The following is a 27964-nucleotide window of genomic DNA, read 5'->3' as shown; positions in this document are numbered from 1 at the left end:
CTAAAAGAATGAATTACAGATTATCCCTGTTCCCAATCAGCAATCCCCCAAAATTAAATTCTTTAATTCACTGTGACCGTCAGCTCAGTGGGCTGAAAAGGGTTTCCTTTATCTGTCCAGAACAGATTTGATTTACGATTCGGTCTTTACGAAAGTCCTGGGAACGCTATCTGATAATCGGTTCTTCCTGTACGAGTCAACGCAGCAAATTAAAAATTCTATCCGTCTCCCTTACAACCTGGAACGTCCAAAATCCCAATCTGACTTTGTTTGAACAGACAGCCTTCCCTATTGGAAAATCTAACCAGAATCAGTGAGTAAGGCGGATGTTCAAAAACAAAACAAAACTAAATGAACCTTTGTTCCTATCCTAAACAAAGAAAAAATGCTCAAACACATCAAGTGATGTCACTCTTTCCTAGCTTCCATTTCTAACACTAATTGTAGGCCCCTGGCTTGGTAAAAGGGTGGCCTGCCACCATAAGAGGAGACCCGGCTCCCCAGTGTGAAAGGCAAGCCTTGGAATCACGCTTATTCATAGAAGCCAACCACACTTTCATATTCTGAAGGAAATGCTCCTTAAAATACAACTATCACGTTAATGACAAATTAATTCATTAATTTACTGATTGTCTTTTATTCATGAATATTAGCTGTGCATTATATCCTCCACATAAATACTAGCATTATTGCCAATTCTAAAAACTCCCTTTCTTTGCAAAATAACTGCCCGGCCTTATGCACCCTTACATGCTCACTCACATGCTCCAAGCTATATCCTTTCACAGTTACCTACCTATCAAATCCTTTAAACCATATCTGTGTGTACATGCGTCTGTGCATCTCTGTATGTGCAAATCACGTATGAATGTGCGTCTGTGGACATGTATATACACAAATGAGCATCCGTGTGTGTGCACCTGTGTGTCTGTACACACATATGTGTGTCTATGTGTCTATCTACATGTGATGGATGGATGCAGGTGTATGTTTATCAACGACATATTCTATAAAATAAGATCAGATGCACGAAATCTAAAACCAGCCAAAACCCAATGTTTCCGAGGGTTGTAATTTTCTTGCAGGAAATCTGCCTGATTAAATTTTCTGAGCTACTTATTGAAACCAGATCCACACCTGGACTTTCAGCTGCATGGGACTCTCACCCATAATACTTGCTTGCTGGTTCTTTGGTTGTTTTGCATAAGCAAGTTTAAGTTGCGTTTCCACACTTACAAAATAATCCTCCTCTGATTACTTATCAGTAATTCGATAATTCGATATTGAATTTATTCAGTCATTCATTCACTAAATATTTACGGCCTACTATGAACCAGGCCCTGCATGAAGTTCTTCTGATACAACGTGACCAGGCCAGACACAGTTTCCTGCCCTCATGCACTTACATTCTGGCAGGACAGTTAATAAACATGTAAATTATATTCTCTGTTAGAAAGTGGTAAGTTCTATGGGGGAAAAGGAGGACAGAGTAAGGTCGTGTGGAGTACTTGGGGCACAAACGAAGAGAAGGGAGGTTGCAGTTGTACAAGAGGGTGGTCAAGACAGGCCAAACAAAGAAGGCGGCAGGTAAGCAAGGACACGAAGCAGGTAATGGAGTGAGCCAAGGCGATGGGGCAGCCAGTACCAAGGCCCTCAGAGGGGACGATGCCTGGGAAGTTCTAGAAATAGTTCAGGTGGTAAGAGCAAGAGGGAGAGTTGTAGAAGACGAGGTCAGAGAATTAAAGGACAACCTTGTTAGGACTTTAACAAGGACTTTAACAAGGACTTTAAGTCTTGGCTTCCACTCTGAGTGAAACGGGAGACGCTATGGGGTTGTGAGCAGACAGGGGACAGGATATGGCCCTCCCCAAATATGGTTCCATTGTAGTGGGCAGGGTCAAAACAGGGAGGCCAATCAAGTGAGAGGGGCTGGGGCCTGGGCCAGGTAGAGCAGTGGGGGCCGAGGGGTGTGGTCAGATTCGGGATACACTGAAGTCGGAGCCAAAGGGATGTCCTGGTACACCGATGTGGGAAGTGAAAGAAAAACGTTCAAGGCTGATACCAAGGCTTGGGGCCTGACTCACAGGCAGGAGGAACTGCCTCATCAGAGATGGGAAGGCCACACTCAGAATTTATGGCCACTTAAAATAACTCTGCCTTTAAGATCTGGAACTGTGAAATTCCCCTCTGATTCCCTTTTCCCCTCCCACTCACTCCCACCATTTTCTTCCTGAGTTGCCCTGCTCTTTGGCTCCTTCACTCTCTCCTCCCTAATGCTACACACAGCTAAACACTGGCACTTCCCCATCCCCTCTCCACCTGCACCTTCTCTCTTGACATCTTCCTTCCTGCCCAGTAGCTTCAGTTCTAACCTCCATGCAGACGAGTCCCAAGTCTCCGTCTCCAGCCCTAGATTCCCTCCTGAATTGGGGTTCTGTTTCCCCACTGCCTGCTGAGTGTCACAAACTCGTCTACACTGAACGCAACTGCTCTTCCTGAAAGAGAGTCTTTCTTTCCAACGTGGTATATTTGTATTTAAAACCCCTCCCAACTTGAAACCCTGAAATCTGTCACTTTTGACCCTGCTTCCCTGACATACAACCCCATCTAGAGAATCTAGCTTCACAATGTCTCTGGTACCCACTGTCCTGCTTTCTGCTGCCACTCCCAGAGGATTGTGACCCTTCGTTTTCACCACCAAAAGCCACTCCACAGGACTCATCATATTATACCACCACCATTGTCATGACCTGCACGTCCTCCCCTGCTTAAAACCTTGGTCACCATGGCCTACAAGCTAAATACAAACCCCTCAAACAGTATGAAACCCCCTTTACAGTCTGGCTCCCACATCCTCTCCTCTTGCTAATTTTTTATCACTTGCTTACTGAAATCCACTGCTCAAGCCAAATTTATCCTCTATTATTCTAAAACACATGCATTCTCCCTCCCACATTGCTCACACCACTCCTCTTATGCTGAACGTCCTTCCCTCTCATACTTAGTCTTTAGTTCAAGGCCAAGCTCAAGATACAGAAGTCTAAAGCCTCAACTTTCCTGTTGATGACAATTTTTCCCTTCTGAGTTCATGTAACCCTTAAATTGACTGTACAATTCATCTGATATTTAATATACACTCCTGTGTCTTCTCACTTACCACTTTACGTGCAACACCATCACAAAATCATTAATATCTAACAAGAGTCACATTTGTTATGTGAACATTTACACTCTGCCTTTTACTTCAGCTCCTCAGGGGGAAGGACTGGCTTGCTAGGTCAGGTCCCAGGCAAGTTCTCGGTAGTGGAGAAACGAGGTCATAGACAAGACAGAGAAAAGAACTAAAAACAAACAACAGAGAGGCTACACTGATATACCAAAGAAAGAGCTGAAAGAACAGGAAGAGGAAGGAAGGAAAAGCCTCAAAGGCTGGCTGTTGGGCTGAGGTTTGGGAGAGTCGATGTTGAGTGTGGGAGAGAGAATTTCACAAAGCAAGTGCCAAACACACAGGGATGATTAAGAGATCAGAGGGGGAAGATAAGATTGTTCATGTCTTTGCTGCACAGAAGGAATGCATTTTTCCCACTCCTATTCACATTTCCTCAAAAAGATGAATAAAGTTTAAAGTGGCTCAATTCATTTTTTGGCTACTAGACTATGTTTATTTGAATGTGACTTTATGAACAAGACTGAGTCATGGGACAACAAGATTTATCTGGGTTACGTAATGAGTATATCCTGTCTGCCTGGAAGGTAAAATCTCTCAAAGTCAGGAATTGGGACCTTCTATTTCTTTGTATTCCCAGTATTGAGCACAGCGTCCTACACAAAGTAATTAATCAATAAATGTTTGTTGATGATAAACAGGGATGTGCAAAGATGAGCAGATGATGTAGAGCCTGTTTTTTTAACATGGTCCTGTTCCAGAGGCGGTGCTCTGTTATTAGTGATGGAGCCAAACAGTATTTGTCAGTGTATTTATTTAAGGAGATTTTCCATTTGTCTACCAAGCAAATATAAATTTTTGTAGGTCAAACTCACAATTACAGTGTTAAAACAGGACAGCCAAGAGAGCACTGCTTGTTAAGGATGCATGTGAATACCAAAAATATCATGGCATTCAAAACCCAAATGTCAGAGAGAGCATTAGAGAGGAGAAAGCAAGCGAGTCTTTTTGAAACGTAATCTTAATTATTTATATTCCTCACCAAAAACTAGACAATTTCTCCTGCTGACGTGCCCTACTTCAGTCCACTTACTTGTTGCTCTGAGTTTTATGCCCAAGGTCTTTGTGAAAAATAATTACAACTACCATGATTTTGTGTCAAAATCAAGTGATCGTCTCTAAAGTGTCCCTGACAGGTTTTCAAAACATTTGTCTTTTCTGGAAAATGCTTTGCCCCATTCTCATGGAATAATCCTGACCTCACGAAAAGTTTATGATGGGGGAGGGCAAAAAGGGGTACAAGGGCACATCTATATGGTGATGGATGGAAACTAGACTTTTGCTGGTGAACACGATGCAGTTTATACAGAAGCTGAAATATAATGATGCACAGATGAAATTTACATAATGTTATAAACCAACGTGACCTCAATAAAAACTTTTTTAAAGTCTATGATAAATGGAACTTAAGTATCTATCTTTAGGGTATTTAAGAAGGGAAGCAAAAGAAACTAAGAGATGAAGATGGAAATGAAATCAAGGGTTGTAATCTCCTGGAATATGAATGTTCTTTGCATAAAATTAAATGGTAAAAATGTCACCAGAACTTGACAATGTGATAGGGACCCGACAGCAGCAACCCCTAGTTCATTCCCCATCCTCCTCTCACTATTTTACATTTACTTTGACGTATAAAGGCAACAATACAATGAAACCATTACATTTACCATTACTCTGATGTGTAAATGTGATATTTTGATGAAACCACTTTACATATCTTCCGCTTAAAGAGATGTGTACTGTCATTTTTCTGGAAGCAGTTAGTGACCACTTTTCTCCTTTAGGAGATCCCTAAGAGTTTCAGGTTGTTAAGGAAGTTGCTAAGAGATGAATGTAAATTCCAAGTTAGATGTAGTTAACAGCATCTAGCCAAAGTTACTGGAAGGGGAACAAGCACAATTCCAAAGAGAAACTGGCTGTCGTGAGTACAAATTGGAAGAAAGCTAAGGACAATTTGATAATATACATCAAATTTGTCATTACAATGTTCAAATCCTTTGATCCAGTAAATTCCATACCTGTAAAATTAGCCCAAATAGATTATCAGAAAAGATACAAAGAGGAGTTAATGATGATGTTTGAAATTCTGTCTAATGAGGCAAAAGACAGGAAGAAAGAAAGGAAGGAGTTAATTGTTTAACAAGAACATATTGATTAAATAAATTAGAGTACATTGATTCAATGGAACATCATACCACCATTAAGAAAAGTGCTATAGGTTTATATTTATGAACACAAGAGAATGTCAGTGATACATTAAGTGAAAAAGCAAATAACCAGACAGCATATGAACGTGTTCTTCTTTCCAAAAAAGTGTGTGTCTACAAGCATACACTGTCATACAAAGAAAAGAATCTGCAAGAAAATACCACAAAATGTAAACACTGGTTGCCAGTGGAGGGATGGGGGAATTACAGGAAAGTACGTTTCCATTTTTCTTATCTTTCTCGTATATATTACTTTTATAGTAAGAAATAGACAATAGGGCCTTTTTCTATTTTTCAAAAGAGAGTAACTTGGAAAATGACTTTCTGGGGAGAGAAAACCATAGTCCCAGGGGGTTATGCATTTAGCCTTGCGAACCAATCTCTCTTTCTCTCCTCTGCTCTCTCTCCCTCACCCTTCCTCCTTCTCCTTGCCTCTCTCCCTGTCTCCCTCCCTCTCTCCTTTCCCTCCTCCTTAGGAAAAAGAAAGGGAAGAGATGCTATTGAGCAGCTGAAATTTGACTGTAAAAAAGGCAATTAAAGAAATTACTTTCTTAGTTGAAATTTGCACTGACAGACGCTAAGAAAAGCTTTTGACGGTAAACGGGCAAAGCCCTAAGGTCTGTCTCCGAGTTAAAAGAGCAAGGAAAGTTCTAAAGAAATATTTTAATCAAAATTTGTGGATAACATTTGGGTTAAAATTCACAAGTGTCAGTTAAGTAATAAGGTATTTCTTTCCAGAGTTAACAAAAAATTCTTTAAAACATAAAAATAATTTTCCTTACTATTTAATTTTTCCAAATTGAACTATAAGTAAAATGTGCTATCTTTACTTCTTAAATAAAAGGCTGAGGGAGAGGGAGAGAAAATGAGGCAGAATAGGGAGAGAGAGGGAGAATCTATAGTTATAAAGACATAGCTTGAGTTTGCTTCTCAAAACCAAGCAAACCTTTCCACCTAATGCATCAGGCCCGAATTACGGGAGAATTACCCGCAGTCTCTTTGTGCTCTTAAATTCTGAAACTTGTGCTCAAAGTCTAGAGAGCACCTTAGTCACTTACAGTCAGGCTCATATGCAAGGACTAGGACTGGTTTTACTCTCCCATATGGTTGTCTTTTACTTCTTGATTAATTCCTAGAATTTGCACAAATTATGGTGTGCAAAAGAATGACCTGAGGAGCTTGTGAAGGATTCTGCTGTGGAGCAGTCAGGTCTGTGGGTAGACCAGCAATCCGCCTTTCTATGAAACCAATTCCAGGGACTGTCTTGAAGGGTAGGAGAAACACCTCATTCATCTTTGGTCATCTGCCTCAATTCCACCACAGCCTGGGAAGCCAACACTCAGTGGGGCCCAGTGAACCTTAGACCGTCCACTATAAAGACCACATGGGTCCATAATATAATGCTTTTTTTTAAACAACACTTGGTTTATCACCACAATGAATAGGCACCAATAAATAAATGATGCTGACCATGACAATATTCAGGAAGGTAGGAGCAAAGCATTGATATTCAAAGCCAACTAATTTTTAAAAATCCTAATATTCATTGCCAATAACAAAAAGAAGATTAAAAAAGAATAATCCTGATTGCTGATAATATTGAAGTAAAGTTTAAGTAAAACTTAAATTTATAGAACTCTTCCAACTAGGTAAATGTGAGCTCTAAGAATTTTATCTAAATTATGCTGTTCAGGGCAGCCTTGTACTCCAACAGCTTTTGTTCTCTTTCAACTATTGCTTTCTATTTGAACATTTCCAAGTTCTCTTCCCGCCTCTATTGCAGGGAGTTCAGTAGACCATATTCAACTGTGGTTTTAAGATGACCATGAAAAGGTGAAATATTTGCATTTTCTCTGTTAAATCTTAAACTTTTAGCAAAAGAAGATGTTAATGATTCTATAGCTGGTATCTTTTCCAAGCTCTATTTCACCCGTGGTCCCCAGAGCAAGGTTTCTTAAAGAACAAAATGCAAAATGTAGCATTCCCAAAAGAATGATGAAAAGTTTCTTTCTTTCTTTCTTTCTTCTTCTTTTTTTTTTTTTTTTTTTGCATTTGATCCTCTAAAATACTTTTCATGTAATAAAATGGGGGAAAGTTTAAATGTCACAGAGATGGGTTGTGAAAATTGACAAAGAATTCTTAAGATTGACATTTGCATCTGGAAATTTTCTTCACGTGGCCTTTACTGAGCCAGATAGCTGTTACATATGAACAAAATTTAATCACCCAGGTGACTACCATGTGGCCATCACGATGCAAGGAGCTATGACATGGTCCCTTCTCTCTAGAAGTTTACAGTCTAATCAAAGACATAAAACCAATATACAAAGAAAAAGAGGCGAAGGAACATTCAGACACTGTGCTGTGTGATCCTAGCTGTAAATGCGATTGACAGAGAGAAAACACACTTAAACAGCTAGTAAAGCAAAGATTTTATAATCTTTGGAGAAGACTGGATGTTGGAAGAAGAAGAGGGAGACAGAACTGGGGAAAAATGATGCCAGCTGTGCAGAGAGAGGAACAAATGAGAAATTTCAGGGTGGGGGTGAGATGCACATCTGGAAAGGGTGACCAGCAAGCAATCCAAACCACAAGATTCAGTGTGGGGACAATGTAGCCTCACTTGGGACTGGCATCAGTATAGATGGGCTCGATATGGTCTGAGGCAGAACGGCTGGGGTTATCATGAAGGCAGGTGCCAGACCACAGAGACGGGGGCCTACCATGGGCATGGCAGCTGGACAGGATGACAGCTGTGAAGGTGGAACTAAGGACAGTGGGGCCCTAGACTTGTAGGAAATTAGATTTCACTCCAAGAAGCTGGAGGAGGTTCAGTACCTGTGGGCTTAGAAGGGAAGGTTCCAGATCAATGTACAGCCAAGGGGCCAGAGATCTCGGAAACCCAGATTTAGATGTAAGATGTATGCTCGATCCACCTCCACCAATAAGAGCTAATAAAACATTGCAGGCTCGTTTAAGAATGACCTAGAGACTGAAGGCTTCAGGCAACTAAGCAGATCTGGAGCATGCAGCGTCTGATGTTACAAGAATTAAGGGATGATTTTGGAAAAATAGCCCAGCAGCAGCCTGTATACAAGAAAAACGCGTTAAGAAAGATAAGTTAATATGATTTAGAGAATCAACCCTGCTTTACTCGATCAGAGTTAGGATGCAAATATCTGTCCTTATACTAACTGACCTAAAAAAATATCATCATCAACGAAGATATTCAATATATAATAAAGAATATTCTGAAATTTTAAGTGCTCCAACCAATATCTTCTTTCTTTATATCCTAACTTATTCCACGAGATCTGAAGTGCTTACAGAAAATACACATCTTTAAATAGTGAAATACAAGTTAAAATGGACATCAGAGCTAGGAAAAATATAACTTAAAGAGTGAGTAGAAGAAAGATGAGTTGCAAGAAGTGAATCACTAATTTGATTCTGCATCTCTCAGTGGCCTTTTCTGACAAGTAAGAGGAAAACGAATGCTAAGCAACTTTACTCCACGTGGGAATCCTTTCTTCTGATATGCCTTGGTCTGTACCTGGCCCATGTCTCTTCCCACCCCTGCCTTGCACTCCCATCCCTGAGTCTTCCACAGGGAGCCAGATCTTGGCTGCTCCACATGGTCCTCGTGGCCAGGGAGCAGTCACAAGGAGCTGGAAGCCAGCCGGTAACAAGATGGAGAAAAACAGCAGTTGGGGAAAAGCAGTGTCTGGCTTATCTATCTCCTGGTTCCTTTTAACTCCTAAGCACAATACAAAAGAATTCATCAATAAATGGCTGAGATAAAGTAAGACCCATCTAGAGATCCGATGCCTGAAGTGCTGAAATAGGCACATGCAAAAAAATTTATATTGGCCACTATGCATGGCTTCAGGGAATTCTCCAGCCAAACTGTGACGTTAAAAATCTCCTGTCTCTATGTTTCTGTTGGAACTTTTCCCCTTTGAATACTGCGCACTGCCCTTACTCCAACCAGTACCGTCTTCATGGTGTTCCCTGGTTTTTGGGAGGACTTTTGCCCAAATCCCTCTTCTCATCAAATTTACAAGATGAGACACCCAATGCCAGCTAAACTTTTGAAACTTACATGTTAAAGGACAAGGCTTATAGGAATCATTTACTCAGAAGGGAAGGGAGAGAGAGAGTTCAAGAATAAGAAATAGAGCTTTATTAAAGGGTTCCAAAGGACTACCTGGAAAGTGATGTCAAAGACTAGAAGGTCCTTCCTTTGCCTGTTGAGGATAAACAGAGAACCTAGGAAATAAAATTCACACCTCAAGTGTTGAACTTTATACAAATTTGTTCACATGCAAGATGAGAGGCAGTTGGAGGAGTAGACAGGATTTTCAAAGGTTCTGTTATATGCTTGTTGAAATGATATTCTACTTCCAGTTGCTATAGCTATTAGTCAATTTCTAGCACTATTATTAAATTATCTTAAAGTCACAGACTCCTGTGCCATCAAAATGCCATACACTGACCTTTGTACAGCCAAGGAGAATACCTAGCCTGCCCCACCTCCCCCCGGCAGGCTTAGGTGCTCCCTCTTCGGAATCCCACTTTTGCAAGTCCCCTGTCTCCACCTTTCTTGCCCCATGCACTTAGAGACCACACCTAAATCATCTGCCTTTCCAGACTAGCACAGCGCCCAGGAAATAAGAGGCATGGATGCGTACTTCTAAACGAATACACTGAGTATTTCCTACAGCCTTTCTGCCTAAAAGTGTAAGTAAATAAAACTAGGTTAAGTTCCTTGATATGGAGCCTTGGCAAGTACCGTAAATCCATCAAAGGAAATGTCATTGGATGAGTAGAGAATGTTGAAAAACATACATACTCTCACATGATCACACACACAGCTTGAAGTGGTGATTCTAACATTTTTGGACTCAGATGTCTTTGGGAATTCAATGAACTTTTGGCTCTCCCCTAAGAAATTTGCATAAACATATAAAAGTCTGCAGTGCATCTTCAGGAGATTTATGGGAATCCATGAAGTGAGCTTTGACCCCATGATTGCTGCAAAACCAGAGGCCAATTGAGTCCAGATTAGGAACTTCTGAGTCAGAATAACAGCATCAGTTGGTTGTGTACCGAAAAATTGCATTTTTTTTAAAAAGAACACATCAGTATAAACTGTGAGACTACAAAAGACTATCTCCATGGAGCATCATGATGCCAGTGATGATAAATGTATCAGGTAAGTCCATAAAGATCTACACCCTCGGAGCTGTGACGGTCCATTGCACCAGCACAGTCTTACTACCTCAGTAAAAGAAAGTCTTAACCTTCACTGTACCTACGAAAGTACCACATTATTCCTCCTCCGTTCTCAAGAGAAGACAATAAAGAGAATGCACTGCTTTGGAACTCGTTTTGCATGACAAGAATCTTCTTAAACTAGAAATTTAGCATCAAGGAAACTGAAAGCACTCTCCAGGAGGTACAAAAGGGTCATGGGCAGACTGGGAATGCTTCTAACCCAGTTAAGACATCAGACACAAAGACCCGGAAGTCAGTGATTTTCAGAGTTGTGTGGCTAATTTAGGAGCTATAATCCTGAAGAAGTGATTCCAGCTCCTTCAAGGACATTCGCACGGGCCACAGCTCTCACCATTCATTTCTTCGAGAAGTTAAAGTGAATTTAACATTATCAGAGCAGCTCTTTAGTAGGTCATGAATGAAACACCACTGGCCTGGATTAAACAGAAAAATGCTTATTTTTTATAATATAAATTAGACATTAAAAATATAGTAAAAACTGTAAGAAAGAATTCTACAAATGTGGTAAAAGTGATAGAAAAAAATAGTGGGCTATGAACAGAAGAACAGAATGAGGGAAGAGAAAAAAGCCAATAGGCAGCTAGACCACCGTAAAGAAAGAATAGAGAGAGGAAGGAGCTGGATCAAAAAGAAAATAATTTCAAAGAAGAGGAAAGAGATAAAATACCAGACTGAGGTAGCAATAAACACAGACGATAAAAGAGAAGTGTGAAGGAGAAAGCGGGGATTCCCTGATCAAGTAGGGAGACAGAGTGTGGGTAAAACAGGCAGGCCTTGCTGGGGTTTCTGAACAAAAGGAGAACTAACCACGAGAACACTCCATGTTTGTCTGCGTGTTTGTAAGAGTTGAAGGAGATTTGAGAATGCATGTAGAGTAGAAGCTTTGGCAGGCCCCTTTCTCCCAAACCACTCCAAATGAGGACAGTTTAAATGAGGTCTTGAGGGATAGACTTGGAGGTCTGAGGCATGGAGAGGATGGAGCGGGAGGAGGGGGGCGGTCCTGGCGGGGATGGGACAGGCAGCGGGTGGACAGGGCAGAGGTCCACCGTGTGGAAGAGAGGGGAAGTTATGCCCAAGGGCAGGTGACAGGAGGAAATAAAAGCCTCGCGAAGAAGTCCAATGGGGCTTTCATTCTAAGGATATGTGACCTCCAACAGCTTTCTAACACAGAGGCCACACGCCAGACGGCTGGTTTGGCCCTCACCCCTGAGATCATGCATCACAGCAATGTTTCCAAGCAACCCCAAGTTAAAGAAAAGATTACCTTACATAAGACAGGCAAGCCACAACTGCATTTCATGGAAATGCAACTGGAGCAAGGAATCTCTCCTCTTTGGGGATGCAAACTATTAGCCAATGAATCACTTCGGGAGCTAATGAGCACCTCACATGCTTCCCATGGAGCAGACAAGGCTAAACAAAGGTCAATTTAGCCATTTACCCCAAAACATTGCATAAGGCAAATAATATATTTGGAGGAGACATATTTCAGAAAAACAGAAGGGATAATTCAGGAGAGGACAGAAGAGTTGGAACTGGGTGACAACACAGGAGAAAGAGGTTGCTGCACTGAGGCACAGACGGAAGAGCACACACTGTAAAATGTAACATCAGTTCTTTCTTTCTATGAAACATTATAAATATTCACAGGGCAATGGTAATAAAAGAAAACTGTAAAAAGAACTAAATGTAGTGGCACCGAAATAGCTCCAATATAAGTACATTGTCATCACCTGGAATGTGTAGAATATTAGCCTTACGCCCTCAGCAGTAAACTTTTAAAAAAGAATATTTGTGTAAAGCAACCAAGTGTGTTTCTCAAAGACACAGAAGGGACTCCTCTGCTCTGTTGTACCTTTGCATATTAAATATTAAAACACCTTTGGTCATCAGTTATGTCTGTGGGATCCATTGACAGTAAGGGAGAGAGAGGAGACACTTAATTCCTGAAAGTGAATTCACGTTTCTTTCTACAAAGGACCTGTGTGACTAAACACAGCAACACAGTTCTGGAACCTGACTCTCCCTTTGGCATGGAAATTTGGTCCAACCTGCACCAGCATCAGTTTGCTCATCTGTCAAATGAATGCGGTTGTACTCTTCAAAATAGTCTTTCAGTTCTTAGCTAAAATGTATTTATGTCTACAGAGCCCAGGATTGTAAAAGTGAATTATTTTAAAAAGCTGCTTTTAACAAAATTAAACAAAAAGAATGTTAAACACATGTCAATGTAGTAAGCACAAGGCTTCCGCGATGATTACAAAAGATAAATCTTGTTTCTTTAAGATAAAAAGAGTTTTTAAAAGGACTAGCTTGCAGTGTGTAGGCGTAGCCACCTTATCATTGTTAGGGAGCTGGCTATTCTCCCTCAGAAGAGCTCGTGATAAGAGTGTCCGCTTCCTTTAAAAAGAATGACACTAAAAGATTGTGATCTCCATTATAAAGCCACATGAAACACTTAACTCAAGTTAGGAAATTTACAAAGGTATCAAATCATAAATTTTCAAAGTAGAAAATAACGGTTTAGAGAAATAAAGAACGTTGCTCAAAATCATTGTCTCTTCATCATAAACTAATGTATAATTTTTGAGAAAGAATTCCTTAATTTAGTTATTAATATGTCAAATTACATTTCTTTAATTCTTTCTCTAAGGAACAATACATTTCGACCAAAGATACATTTTTTTCCATGAAATTTTTTGCTAGCAAAATGAGCTCAAATTCTGTTGGAGTTCAGAAAATTCCTTGTATCTCAAAAGAATAAATTTATATTAATGCCAGAAAATCCTTCTCTATTAACCTCCAACCCTATCCCCAATATCGGTCTAAAGTCACAGTTATGTTACAACCAAAAGTGGTATAAAATGTAAGCTAACATTTCAAATGGATATCTTCTGGTAACATTAATGACATTTTAAAGAGTAGTGATGGCTCATAAATACTCTTGAAATGTTAGCTCATGTCAGAGAAAGGCAGGTTAATCTACTAAAAAGAAAACTTAAAAGATCACTATAAAATAAAGTTGAAACTGTTTATCAAAATATACAAATTATTTCCTTTTAGATAAATTGTTACAATAGATATGGAAGTAGATAATAGTTACTTGGAATGTACTGGTGAGTAAAATATAGACTTGACTCTTGACAATACCCCATCACACAATTTCCAACTGATAATCTAGTATCCACCTTAAGTCAAACACCAGCCCCAAGGTAAACACCCTTCTATCCTCTTCCAACATATCCATTCCCCAAGCTGACTTCTCCTTACCTTCTCTCCACCTAATAAAATCCCTGCTCCCTCAGTTGAATATCCAAAGATTGGGAAATGCCCTTCTCATCAGAGAGGGTTAGTCAAATATAAAATGCAATACAAATTATATCGAGCTGAGCATTTCATTTTATGAATTTATCTTCATTATGATATTTGCATCAAATATATCTTGGAGAATAAATCTTCATGTATATTTTCCATTTAATTTAGCAAAATATTTAGTGTATCTCAGAAAAAATAGAGAAAGTACCCTAGAATCATCCTTAACGTTTGTAATTTATACTTCCACAAGCATTTTTCTCACTTAATCCTCCCAACTACCCTGAGAGATGGTCCCTCCCTCCTCCCCCCAACCCCATCCTCCAGGTGAGGATTGTTGGAATGTACAATTGGACAGGAGAAGGTATTAACAGCAGGAGGCCAGGGCTGCTTGGGTGCATCGGACTGGGATGGTAGACTCCAGACTCGAGCTTGTGTCTTTGAGTCGAAGCTATACGATGCAACAACCTCCAATACAGCAGCTGATGATACTGACATGCTAATGGGCTAGAGCTGCAAGTTCCAACCGCAAAGGTACTCTCTGCTGGGTGAGGGATGACGACAACTGGCAGGATGCAGTCAGAATGCTGACCTAGGGGAAGGTGGTCCTCTGGAAACTGCCCAAGGAGAGCCCTTGGGAGGAGGAGGTGGGGGGTGAGGGGTCATGCTTTCTCAAGGCCTTTTCTACTCCAGGGCAGAGGAATTGGAAAGCAATTAATTGGACATGTGGCAGTTTAGAGAAGGTTAAATCACAGATGTAACCACGTTTGAGAAAGAGTGAAAAGTCAGAAGTGACGCACAGAGGAGGGGTGGGTGTGGGGAAGAGAGACCCCAAAGAGAGTTGGGATCCCGACTCACTTCTGAGTTGGAGGCTCATAAGTGGTAAATCGTTGGCTGAGGTTCTGTGCCCAGGGGCCCTAGGTCAGGCCTAAATCAAGAGGGAATAGGGTTTTTCTCAGAGACCAACATTCAATGCCTCAAGTGGTCCACAGTTCCGGGAGAAAGCAGACTAAAGAATCAAAAAGAAAACTGAGATTCAGACCAAAGGTCATACACACACTCATGATGCTTTGTTTGGGACTGGGATACAGTCTCAGGATTCCAGGGCCCACGCTTTGTCCACTTTGAGCCACACTAGAAATATTATCTCAGAAGCCAGTTTTGATTACAAGCAAAACCTCACCTAAAATGGAGGGAATGTGCTGATGGCTAGAATTCAGATTATCTGGGCAAAATTCCCTATCCACCATCTCTAACCACCAAAAGAAGATTGGATTGAGTCCGATGTGGTGTTGGGTAGGAGATGTCCTTAACTCACCGATGAAGTGGTTGCTTCCCAAGGAGAGCATCTCTTCCAAGAGGACCAGGCCCCCGGGAGCCTGGAGGAGGGTCATGCTCCGGCCATCTATGAGGGAGCACTGTTGAAATCCTGTGGCCGTGACCTTCCATAGCAAAATGAGCGAAGCAGCAGCATCTTGCAGAATCCTGAAAACAGGAACGATGTCAACGGAAAGTCCCTTTCAGAAAAATTCATCCTTGAAACAGTTCACCAAATTCAAAATAAAGATAAAGGTAACGTGTGCATCCACAAAGGTACTGGGAAATGGGTGAAATGATCTTGTAAACAAGCACCCACTTAACGCACACTCATGGCTGCCATTTTCCACGTTTGTTAGAAATGTCTGTCTCCCACTTGATCAAAAATATACCACAAAATCACTAATAGATAACTCATCTTTGGGTAACGATTTTAATCAATGATAAAAGGGTATATTGAGTTATTTTAGAGACAATGCCTTCCATCTACTCACAACATAAAGAGTTTTGCTTGAATTTATCATAAATGTGTAATGTCTTCTAAAATGGCCACCTGAGTTGTGTACCAACACAGCAAAAGGGTGTTACCTCCCATGCTTCAGGCCTCCCCTGGCTTCTTCTTGTTTTCAATAAAATCCAAATCCTTCTTGTTTGGATAAAATCCAAAGAATGAGATGCCATAAGAGGTGTGATAAAAAGTGTGACCAAGATATTGTCTTTCTTAGGATATTCATATACCTTGAGAAATTGTAGTCAGGAGGTAATCTAATAATTTAATTAACAACAAACAAATGAACAAAGCCTTTTATTAAAAAAAAAAATTTTAATGCTGGCTGCATTGGAGTCAATCAAGGAAGAGAGTGGCCTCAGTTCGCCTCTCAGCCTCAGCTGCAGCACGTCCATCCTTGCACCCAATGCTCTGGCAATAAGGAGTTACTTACTGTCTCTTCCTCAAGCAGGTTCTGTCCCACCTCCCAACCTTTGCCTCCTCCTCCACCTGGGTGTCATTCTTCAAGGCTTAGCCCACCTATCACCTCTTCTCTGAGACCTTCCCTGACTGTCCTCCTGCCACCCAGCAGCCGCCATTCCTTCCTCTGCGCTCCTGGAGAATTGGGTCTCGACCTCGGGAGATGGGGGTACTCAATGCACAAGAGCTGCTCCCTCCAGCGCAGAGCTCCTGGCTTGCAGCAGAGCACTCAATAAAGGTTTGATAAATGATCGAATTCATGAATAAATGAAAGGGTAAGGAGCTAGTGACCCTCACAACTGAATTCAGGGTGCCCGGAGATCATTGGGCACTCCCATCTTACTCAGCCTGGGTCAGACTCTGCTATTTCTGTCCACCTCTGCAGCCTAAGGGGGTCTTGGAGAATTTCTGGTTTGTTGAGAGGAAAAAAACAAAAGCATTTAAAGAGAGAGAAGATGAGAACTATTCAGAAAGGCTTATGCAAGTAAGAGAATATGACCTAGATAAGAAAGAGCTGGGAGATGGTTTCATAAATGTAAAGGAGACTAATGATCCTTATTTCCCTAAAACCAGCTCTGCACGGTGGGGGTTTCATCTTTTTATGAGCAGTGAAACACTTAGGACCGGGGTCCCCCTACTGGTGGAACTTGAAGCTGCCTCGGACGCCACACCGTTCTCCCTACAGGGACTTCTTCCCAGTGCCCAGAGTTCACTGCCCATCCTGGCTCTTCTTCCACTAGTGTGAGTTCAGGGCTAGGGGGAGGGGATGCGGGGGCAATGTAACTGCGTTCCTCTTCCAACAATTTCAGGGACTCCACTGTTTAGAAGGCAAAGTGGGCAAAAATGACCCTGTAGAGATGGAAGACGTCTACAGTGCCCACCACCTCCTAAAGGGAGGTGATACAGCAACTGGCTAACCAGGGCCCCATGTCCCTCGGTCTTCTAAAGTCCCTGAAGACTGGACAGCAAATGCTCATTTGGTTCCATGGAGGGGAGGGGGTCAGGAGCAGTTAATAGCAACAGAGGACAGGAGTAGGAGTTATCAGACAGGTCTGGGATGCTCTCATGCTGGCCCCACCCCTACTCCCAAGCCATGGAAAGCACCTGGTAACAGCAGGTGCTCAGCCCACGCTTCGTCCCTTTGCCTCTTCCCCACCCCCACCATTGACAATGGGCAGTATGCAATTTGGGAGAGCTTAAGTTTAAAACAAAACAAAATATTCTCTTCTCAACTGCTTGTTTTTAAAGAGAAAACTGTAATGTTTGGATTTTAAATTGGGGGTAAATTATGCATAAGAATTTAACCAACAGTCCATTAAAATGTCAAGAGGCTGAAGAATTTTGGAAGGAAAATCATTTGGGAGGTACCTGGTGTGGCTCCGGATCTTATCTAAGGTCTCAAGCTGTGTTATATCACACCTGACTCATCCAATCCAAGCCCACAGTTCCACATCTCCCCCTGACTGGACCCTCTCTGCAATATTCTCCTCCGAAATGGTTCCCTCTGGTTTTTGAGTGACACAGGCCCTCTCTACACATGGAAGGCCATTCATGACTCTCACTGGACTGACCAGTTACACACCAGTTACATGGAGAGACACAACCCACCACACGGTCACAGGAGCAGTTTTTAAGTGAGAATTTACTTACTTGACTGAGGTGTTCTGGGGCACTTCAAAGGACACCAGGCGGCCCCCCGCAGAGCTGTTAGAACTGGCATTCCCACAGGCAATATCTGGGATCACCTGGGAAAAAAACAAGAACCAAAAAAGAAAAAAGACAAGTTCCTGGGGTGGATCACAGTACAGGATAATACTACAAAGCAAAGTTCCATGAGCTGCACCCCCTCCACTCCTTTCCACGACACTGGGGTGGGGATAGAGAGGACAAGGGAAAGCTTAACAAATTTAAAGGAAAATGGAAGCTTTGCCCTTGATTTCCTGAAATGCAAAAGCTTTCCGGAGAGCCATCTACCATTTCCTGGGATTGCTGAAGCTGATAATAGGTTACTGCAGGGAAGGGCGCACATGCTATCTTTAACAAGCAGTCACTGGCCTCTGCTGTAAGCTCAGTCTGGGGTAACTAGGGACTCAGTGCTTAGAGAAGAAGGAGGTGGACTTTAAGGACCAGCTCACACGCGGCAGATAGAAACCTTAATACCAGGAGAGTGAGGCTTCAATCAACCGACAGGCAGGAAGCATCCAGTCGGAATGACCCTACCCTGTGCAGAGGTGGGTCTCAGGAGCATATGCTGAGGCCAGGTAGCTGGGAAGCTGCCTTCCTTCTTTTAAGGGACATGTTCCCAAAAGTATCATCCTGGTGTGTATAAAAAAAGGAATTCAAGAGAGAAAAAAAAAACCTGTGCTCATCAAAACATTTTGCGAACTCTTGAGCTGTGTCCAATGACCAATTTATTCATGTATTCTTCATGCCGTGACCACTGTCCTCACTCCCAAGAGTCCAGACAAAAGGTTATCAAAAGTATTCGTCATCACTGAATTAACTGAGGACAATAGAGAAATTGTCAGCATAATACCCTACACCCAACACTCAGAACTCATTGTCCAGAAGGCCTGATAGTCAAATGCTATAGATAAAGGCCATGAGGGACATTCAAAGATGTGAGTCCAACTTGTTAAATTTGTGTAACAGACAAACGTTACATAAATTTTAGTCCCCTAAGACTCCAAATAGCTTCATGTTTCTGAAGCATCATTACTTCATGAAAAAGAGAAACCCAAACATACCCATCTCTTCCTCGCCATTTCTAACCTGCTTCTTGAACAGCTTAAGGAATAACAGCATTGACAGGAAGATGAGGCATTTCTTTTATGTTTACCGATTGTAGGATAGCATGTCTTTAGATAAACAGATTGAAATGGCTGGTTGGGGAGGAATTTTCTTTAAAGGACACTTTCTTGAGAAACGTGGACCCAAATCTAGTTCACATCCGAGAAGTGAGGCCTTCAGCAAAGAGCTACTAACATCATACTTCAAAGCGTTTATTACAAGTCTGAAATCAGAACAAGTTCACAGTTTTTTAGGTAGGCTAAAAACACTGCTCTGAGGTCTGAATGTGGCCGTCATAAATTGTGTGGCAATGAAAAAAAAAAATGGGTCAACTGGTTAGAACTACCCAAGAAAATAGAAGAAGAAATGCTACCTTATCTCTTTTATAAATGCTGCTTTACCTCATTCATAATAAGGGACATTTCTAGACACAATCCTTGACTCACTTACACAAAGATCTGTGTGTTTTTTTCATTTAAGCTACAAAACCTGTAATCATACGCAACCACGGGTCTATACGGGTGTCCTATAAGATAAAAGAGGTGAAATGGAATTACACTCTATCGATGTCACCTTAAACTCATGATTTGGATTTGTCCCCCAATTCTTCTTGCTACTAAATTTATACTTTATGTCAATTTTTAGGGGTCTTCTGGAAAATTTATATTTTATGTAATGACACTTCTGATGAGCTGGAAAATACAATAAGCCAAACGCAGGCTGGACAAGATTCAACAAATAGAATTTGCTATTGCCAAAATAAATAAAATTTGGAAATTTCATTCTCAAATGCATCCTCAAAATATTTTCAAAATCAATGATAGCTTTTTTTTTTTTCTGAATCTCACTGAAGTGCTGTAAGGTACCAAAAATAGAACCTAAACAATAACCACAAACAAAAAGATGAGTATAATATTCCATGAAGGAAAATTAGGTCAACAATGGAGGGTCCGTGATGTGTTCATTTATATGACTCTTCATTGAGCTGTCTGCCCCAAACTCTAAGATTATCTCACAGAAATGTATGTGGATATCGTTCCAGAAAATAAGTTCATTCATATTCTTTTCCTGGTTACTCTTTTTGTGTTCACGAAACAATCATAATTGAAATGTCTCATTTGTGTAACCAGGAGAGATTTCTCACACACAAGCACAGACCAGAATAAGGCTAAGTGCATTGTTTTTCGTCTAAGGGGTGAAAAGGTCTCCATTTTTACAGCTGATATTAGACCCACTAGAATTATTTTAACTTGTCTGGCTTCTTACATTCAAATATATGCAACCAAACGTTCTCACCTCCACTTGATCCCATTTCATTTCTACAACTTTCTGCCCTGTTTTCGGCTGCCATGTCGGCAGAGTCACGGTTGCCTGAGAGCGGGGCAGGATTATGTCAGGCTCCTGGGTAGCGGGGACAGGCTGAAGCTGTCTGGGTGCCATGGACTCGGTCCAGCCAGAGGCTGGGAGGGTGGGAAGCGCCTGTTCACAGTTCGGACCTTCATAGCCTTCATTGCAAATGCAGAGGTAGCCATCGCCGCTGCCGCTGCTGCTGCAGTTGCCATGGCGACACGGGTTGCTGGAGCAAGGATCCACAACAAGCTGAAACGAGACCATAAATGGGTCAATTATTCCCTCATAAGAAAAGTGGTGCCATCGCTAGGAAATTAGCTCCGTGTCTCAGAGCTGCTGCTCTAACAGAAACGCTGTTCCTGTTGAATACATGTTCTTAATCACTTATGCTCTTGGGGGGAGCCTGCCAAGGTCACCCCAATATTAACCTTTCCACAGGTAACAAGAGGCCAGCGACGAAGTACGCGGTGGAGAAGAACCTCCCTGATCCCAAGATCCTAAATAATGTTGATTTCAGGAACACACTATTTAGAGGAATTTTCTAAGGCAAAAATACTTTAAAGTTGAGGCTGATTAGGAAGACACCAACTTTGATATTTTTAAATGCCAGTCACGACAAGCGATACTACGGATCTAAATTGGATCTCCTTTTTCACATCCTGGACCACCGTTACCTTTCCTCATGAGACATGACTGGCCAGTTTATCTCCCCTACAGATGCACTTACCTATGTCTCCCAATTTCCTACCTGATAAACAGTGCTTTTTAAGGCAATGTTATTTAATTAAAGCCTTCCAAAATGATAGGCTTGCATGACAACTGAGAGCACGGTAGCAACTCATATTAAGCAGAATTTAATGAAAGTTTCTACCTCATTATTTTGGAGGGTGATTACAGAGAAATGTGACCCAGCTGGATGTGGAAGATAAAAATTCAGCTGCATCTCTTTAAACTGTGTTCATGTTCTAAGTAAAGCGTTTATCTCCAAGTCCTTCGCTGACCTCTTAATTGCCATTTGTTATTACTGGGAGATGCTACAAAACAATGTAAAATGAAACAATGCAACAACCCTTCGCTGGAAACAGCTCAAGGGTTCCAGCATGTTCTCAGTTCTTATTCAGTTATCATTTGCTTCTGTGATAACAGAAAATTAGACCTCTATCTGATAGACCTCTGGCTTCTCAGGGCTGGGCATAAAATAGAATTTGGTAAAGAACAGGCTACAGAGAAATGGGACCCTCAATTTCTCTTGTTGAAATGAGCTCACGTATAACAGACATGGACACAATTCTGCATGGAAAAATGGCTACTCATCTTGCGAATTATCCTTAAACAATTTCCAACAAATTCCTTAAGGAATAGTAAGAGATCTGGAATTGAATAAAATGAAGCTCCCAAAATACCACATTGTTAATTCTATGCCATCACCTGGCAATTCCTTCATGGAAGCTCAGATCAAAGGAGATGGATTGGTATCTGCAGAGAATATTGAAACTGTAAATAATTTGAAATACAATCTTTATCAACTCAAAGGAAAACACAAACTCCTTCCGTGGCAGACAAAGCGCTCCCTGAACTAGCCCCTTCCTATCCCTCAAGTCCCCTCTTCCCACACGTGTTCCTCCTCCTGCACTCTCCCCTCCTCGCCTTCTTCCTGTCCCTGGACGATGCCCAGGTCATTCCCACCTCAAGCAAACAACCAACTTTTACTCGGAATGACCGTACCAAGGCGGTTCCCATCTCGGGCCTGTGCACTGCTGGACCCTCTGCCTGGAATGCTCTCCTCTCAGACTTTGCAGGCTCTCTACCCCCTTTCACGAAGTTTTCTACTCAAATGTCACCTCCGCAGAGAAGCCTTCTCTCACTACAAAATCTACAATAGTCCCTTTTGTTCTCTCCCACAAACATGTGAGCTCCGTGAGTGCCAGGGCTTTATCTGCCATGTTCCCGGCTTTATTCCCAGCATGTCGAGGAGCACAGAAAAAGTATTGAGAAGCATTCTATATATTGTTTTAAAGTATTAAAAAAATAAAGACAGATCAATCAATATTTGGAAAGCAATGCATGATGAAGGACAGATGTGAATTGCTCCCTTAGTTGCGATATTATCTTATCTCGTTTCTGATTTATATTTAGGAAGGCATCACAGAGTGGCTGTCACCTCCAGAATTATTTGGCCAGGACCAGAAGGAGAAAGAATTTAATTAGCTAGGATAAAGGGGACAGGGAAGCCATTTTTCTGAAATCAACTTTTAAAACATTTGAGAATGACTTCATCACAAATTAAGGCTTCTAACACGTGCCTAAAAACACAGAAATATACTGAAACCATTGAATTATATTGAAGAGATTATAAAAATGAATTCTAGGAATCCAAACCTCCCTTGTGCAGCTTAGGGAATGACTGTACTGAGGCAAAGACCACCTATCTAATGGCCAGAGAGGCCCCTGGGCTTCTGCTCCATGGCCACAGCCCACTGCTGACAACAGCCAGGCCTCAGAGAGGCACCAAGGCACAGTGTAAACCGATGCCTCCTCCAGACAAAGAATTCAAAGCACAGGTACCCATCCTCACACAGCAGAGGCCACCAGACACCATATCCACTGCCCCCCTCAGATGGCCATGTAGAGCTTTCAAAGAACACTGCCATATGGGATCTCATTGTGCTCACAACAACCCTGAAATAGAGAAGGATTTTTATGAACCAGTATCTCTGTTGGGAAACCAGAGGGCAGAGGGTAGGGTGACCCATCGCAGCCACTACCAAAGAAAGCCAGAACCATGCCACATCCTGCGACTGCCAGCCAAGACTTCTTTCCACCACACGGCACTGCCTCTTGGATATCAAGTTATTATCATGCCCCCCAAAATAATCCCTGTGCAGAAAGCAAAGGGAAGGATGATAGTTGTGTGATAACAGAAAATAACAATTAAGTGTAGGCCAATTAAGACCACCTAAAATGCTTCTTTAAGAATAAAGGTATGATACGATAGTGATAATACACAATGAATATTGGTTGAGGCCTTATTATATGGAATGAACTGTACCAGGTCTGGGATTAAAACACTAAAGAAGAAACAAAAAACTTGGAGTGTCTGCCCCCATAGAGTTTTTATATCTAGTGACCTAGTAACAGCACTAAGAGCAGCAAAACTGGTACTACCTGCCAGTCACTGAGTACTTCCTGCGTGCCTGCCACTATGTTTAGCATTTTATGTTTTTCACTTTAGTTCCTCGTTACAACTCTTTAAGGTCAGTATGTTTATTATTCTACTTTTACACTGAGGCTTAGCGATATTAGGCAAATGACTAACAGTTAACTCAGAATAAAAGCCAAAGTCTTTACAGTTTTCTAGGTCCTATGTGATCTGCCCTGCCCCCAATCTCTTTGGCCTCATTTCCTCCTCTTTCCCTCCATCACTTGGCTCCAGAAACACTGACGTCACTGCTCCCCCAACTCTCCAGGCACTCTCTTGCCTCAGTGCCTTTGCACTGGCTGTTCCCTCTATCTGAACCACTCTCCCTTCTCATGGCTGCTCCCAAGCCTCCTCTGAGTCTTTGTTCAAATATCGTCTTCTCATAAGGACTTCTCTGAGCACACTATTTAACAGTGCAAAATCCCCACATCTTGGCCCGTTGATTCCTCCTTCTCTGCTTTATTTTCCCCCAAAATGTCTATCATTTTCTAATCTATCATGGGAAAAAAGTTATTTATTTATTACATTTATTTTCTATCTCCCCCAACGAGAATGTATACCCTGCAGGTCAGACACTTTTTTCCTGTTTTGTTCTCTCGAGTGCCCCCAGCCCTAGACCAGTGCCCAGCACGTGGGAGCTGCTGAATAAACATTGACTGAACAAATGAGTGACTCAATGAATGACGTTATATACAAGCAGCTGCCGGAGCTGTGAGGTGTGCTGCTATGTCAAGTGGAATCAGGATCTTCCTAGGCCCATAACATAAGTCATAGGCCCTCGAGAACATAAGTCAAAGGGGAGCCTTATGTATTCCCACTACAGTGTTTTTAGAGCGATTAAATAACTTTGTCAGTTTTAAAAGGGGGAAAAGTGTTGACCTGAGAGGTAACAGAACCAGCACAATCTGCAGCCTTTGCTTTGAGGAGGGCAGAAAGAGTACACGGGTCATGGATGGCTCTCCACACCAGAGCACCAGGCGTCCTACTCTGGTCCTCAGAGACTGTCTAGGGGAGCCAGTGGGCGAACCTCGTCACGTGCTGGTGGATAGAGCTGGGGGGTAAGGCAGGTCCCCACGACAAGGCCCAGTTCACCATACCCAGGAGTCAGTCCCATCAAGAGAGGGAATGAAGCGCTGAAAGGAAAATATGATGAAGACAAATGATACCGTTTAAGTGCTGCTGTCTTCATAGAGGAGAGGAAGGCATGAGTAGCATATGGGATTAAATGAAAAATGATTAACATGGAAGGCCAGGGGACATGCCCTTAGTAAAGAAAAGAAGATAAAAGCTGAAAATTAAACTGTCAATTGTATAGATTTCTAACAGGATTGGAAACAGTGACTGACGTGATAGAGCACACACACACACGCCCACACACACTCACACACACAACAATGGCATACAAAGCAGAGAGTTGAAGGCACTACAAGGTCAGTGATCCCGTCTTTAAAATAATCACTTCATATTAATGCTACTTCCTTGGGTTGTATATTAGTTGCTTCATTAACAATGACAACTATCTGCCATCATTTTCTCTAATACTTCAAACTGGTTTTATTTTAAAACAAAAAAAATGCTGTTTCACTTGCATCACAGCAAATATAAGGTAAATGCAATCATTAACCTTTAAGCAAAATCCTGGCATCACTAATATTTATCATAAATCCTGTTTTTCTGTACACAACTTATTGAGTTTTTTTTAAGTGTGTATGTGTATTTTATCTCCTGTGGTAGAGGTCACCACCGCCCTTGAAGTCCATTAAGTTTGAACTATAATCAGGAAATAACCAAACTGCCAAATACCTAATGAGGCAAAATATCATAATTAATAGACCTGACTATGAGGATGCTCAAAATTTAACAGGTGATATTTTCTTGGCTATACTTTCTAGCTTCTAAGGAGAGAGAAAATGATTAAGACTTTGTAATATCAGCTAGAAGAGAGAGTAAAGAGAAAGCCATGGGTTAATGGTTTTCTACTTATAATTAACCAACAAGTTCATTTATTAAATGCTGTATGTTTGTTAGATTAATTCATCAGATTAATTCATCTATTTAAGCCAAATTCTTTCTCCTCATAGAACTAATCTGAAAGTATTCATTTCACATTTTATTTTGGACTTTTCACCTGTGTCAAATAATTCACACAAAATCAAGGGTATTTTGGGGGGTGTGCACAGGGTGACAGGGGAGGCCAGACCAGAGCGAAGATGCCTGCCACCCCCAGGACTCGTGATTTGAAGTCAGTCTCATGTGACACTTTAGCCATGACCTGTTTTCCTTCCTTAAACCGTCTGCTGCCCATGTTTTCAGTAATCCCAATGCCCTCTGAAGCAGACACACAGAAGGATGAAAGGTCTAACTCAAAACAAGTATAAAAGAGGCCCATTTACAGGGTCACTAGATACAGTAAGCCAAAGCTGTTAGGGTTGCTTTCAAGTCTAGCATGTGAATGCTTCATCTGCATCACCTGGCTGATGGTGGGGCCTGGGGAGACACAGAACTTCCTTCCCAGATGAGCCTTCCATCCTAGTCTGGAGAATCTATGGGCTTCGGTGTGACCTCTCCTGTACTTTACAGAAAACTCATTAAGGCCAATCAGTCATTCAGGTGACATTGATGGAGCACCTATGACGTGCCAGGTAGGACGCCGAGAATGAGGGTCAGAAGGATGAAGAAAGCCCAGTCCGTGCCCTCAAAAAGAGCCTGCAGTCCAACAGAAGGGTCTAGTCAGATACTTAGACTCACCCTGAGCAGCCCAATTGTCAATTAATACCCTGCTTCCATGCACGTTGACTATTACGATCATGTGTTTGATTGAGTTCAAGTCCCCCGTGCTGAGACAGAGAATGTGTTTGAGAACCGCAGTTATGAAATGAACTGATTACAAGCAGGGCTCAGAGCCAATCTCTTTTAGATGACAGGGGCCACTCTCAACAAAACCAAGGCAGCAGAAAGGAGTTTTCTAATGGAAGACAGGGCCCGCTGAGCAAGTAGAGTCCTGGTGTCAGCCCTGGTCTGCACAGGAGGCTGAAAGGCTCTGAGCAAGTTGCTTGCCTACTCTGGACACACATTCCTCTTGCATTAAATGAGGGGCTGGGGTCAAAATCTCAAGGCCTCCTCCAGCTTTATGATTTTTGTATTCTATTGACAGCTTTCATTGACGCTGTTTTCAGAGGGTCTGGAGAAGTGCGGAGCCAACCTGAGGTCACCTCCCTCCCTCATTTGTACCCAAGCTCAGTGGGCAGAGTCATCCCAGGGGATGGGCAGGGTGTTTGAGGAAACCAAACCCAACAAAGCCCAGGAGGACAGCCTACAAACACTGATGGAGCACGTTATATGACCCAGGCAACGCAAGTCACCGAGGGGACACAGCAGACTCATGGCACTTACAGAAGAGTGAGGCGTAAGATGTAGGCACAGAAGAGAAATAACTGAGGGAAATTCGTGTGTGGTATTAAGAAAGAAGTAGAATGGGCCATTGTTTTAGTAATTTTTCTGAGCAGCAAAATCAATTAAGGAAGTTCTTCATACAGATTTTGATATAGATATTAGTATTATAGGAAGAAGGAGTGCCTTATTAAGCAAGGAACAAAAGCAAAAGCCTTACAGCAGGATTTCTCAACCCCGGCAAGACTGACTCTCTGGGCAGGTATTTCTTTGTTGTGGGGGCTGCCCCCCCACATTGTAGGAGGTTCAGCCGCATCCCTCATCTCTTCTTACTAGATGCCAGTAGAACCCCTCCCTCCAACAATGACTCTCATAACAACCAAAAAAGTCCCCAGACATTGCCAATGTCCCCCAGGGGAAAAACATCCCCAGTTGAGAACCTCTGCCTTAAAAGAATAGATTTAAAGCATTTTACTCCATCAAAAATTTTTAAAAATCCATCTGACTCCATAAATAAAGTTAAAAGGCAACAACATGATGGAGGGAAATATGTACAACATATTACAAAGGACTAAATCCTTTATTTATTATTTTTGCGCTTGTGTGTATGTGGTGTTGGTGAGGAAGATTGGCCCTGAGCTGACATCTGTTGCCAATCTTCCTCTTTTTTTTTTCTCTCCAAAGCCCCAGTGCACAGTTGTATATCCTAGCTGTAGGTCATTCTAGTTCTTCTATGTGGGATGCTGCCACAGCATGGCTTGATGAGCGGTGAGTAGGTCCATGGCCAGGATCCGAACTGGCAAACCCTGGGCTGCCGAAGCAGAGCACGCCAACTTAACCACTCTGCCACGGGGCCAGCCCCCTAAATCCTTTATTGTATAGATTCCTAGATATCATTAAAAGAGAGA

The 27964-nt window shown here is 41.9% G+C and overlaps 1 protein-coding gene across 2 annotated transcripts in view; it reads right to left on the bottom strand.

The window, feature by feature from the left end:
• Nucleotides 1-27964, bottom strand: part of DNER (delta/notch like EGF repeat containing) — a 302825-nt gene that overhangs the window by 159529 nt on the left and 115332 nt on the right. For both annotated transcript variants that reach the window (XM_014835920.3, XM_070489533.1), the window contains exons 2-4: nt 20414-20716; nt 17978-18072; nt 15362-15528 (exon numbers count right to left, since the gene is read on the bottom strand). In XM_014835920.3, coding sequence (XP_014691406.3) covers nt 15362-15528; nt 17978-18072; nt 20414-20716 — 565 coding nt within the window. The remainder of the gene's footprint in view (nt 1-15361; nt 15529-17977; nt 18073-20413; nt 20717-27964) is intronic.

Source organism: Equus asinus, chromosome 19 (genome assembly GCF_041296235.1).
Source record: "Equus asinus isolate D_3611 breed Donkey chromosome 19, EquAss-T2T_v2, whole genome shotgun sequence".
Classification (NCBI taxonomy): Eukaryota; Metazoa; Chordata; class Mammalia; order Perissodactyla; family Equidae; genus Equus; species Equus asinus.
This window is presented reverse-complemented; position numbering and strand designations above follow the sequence as displayed.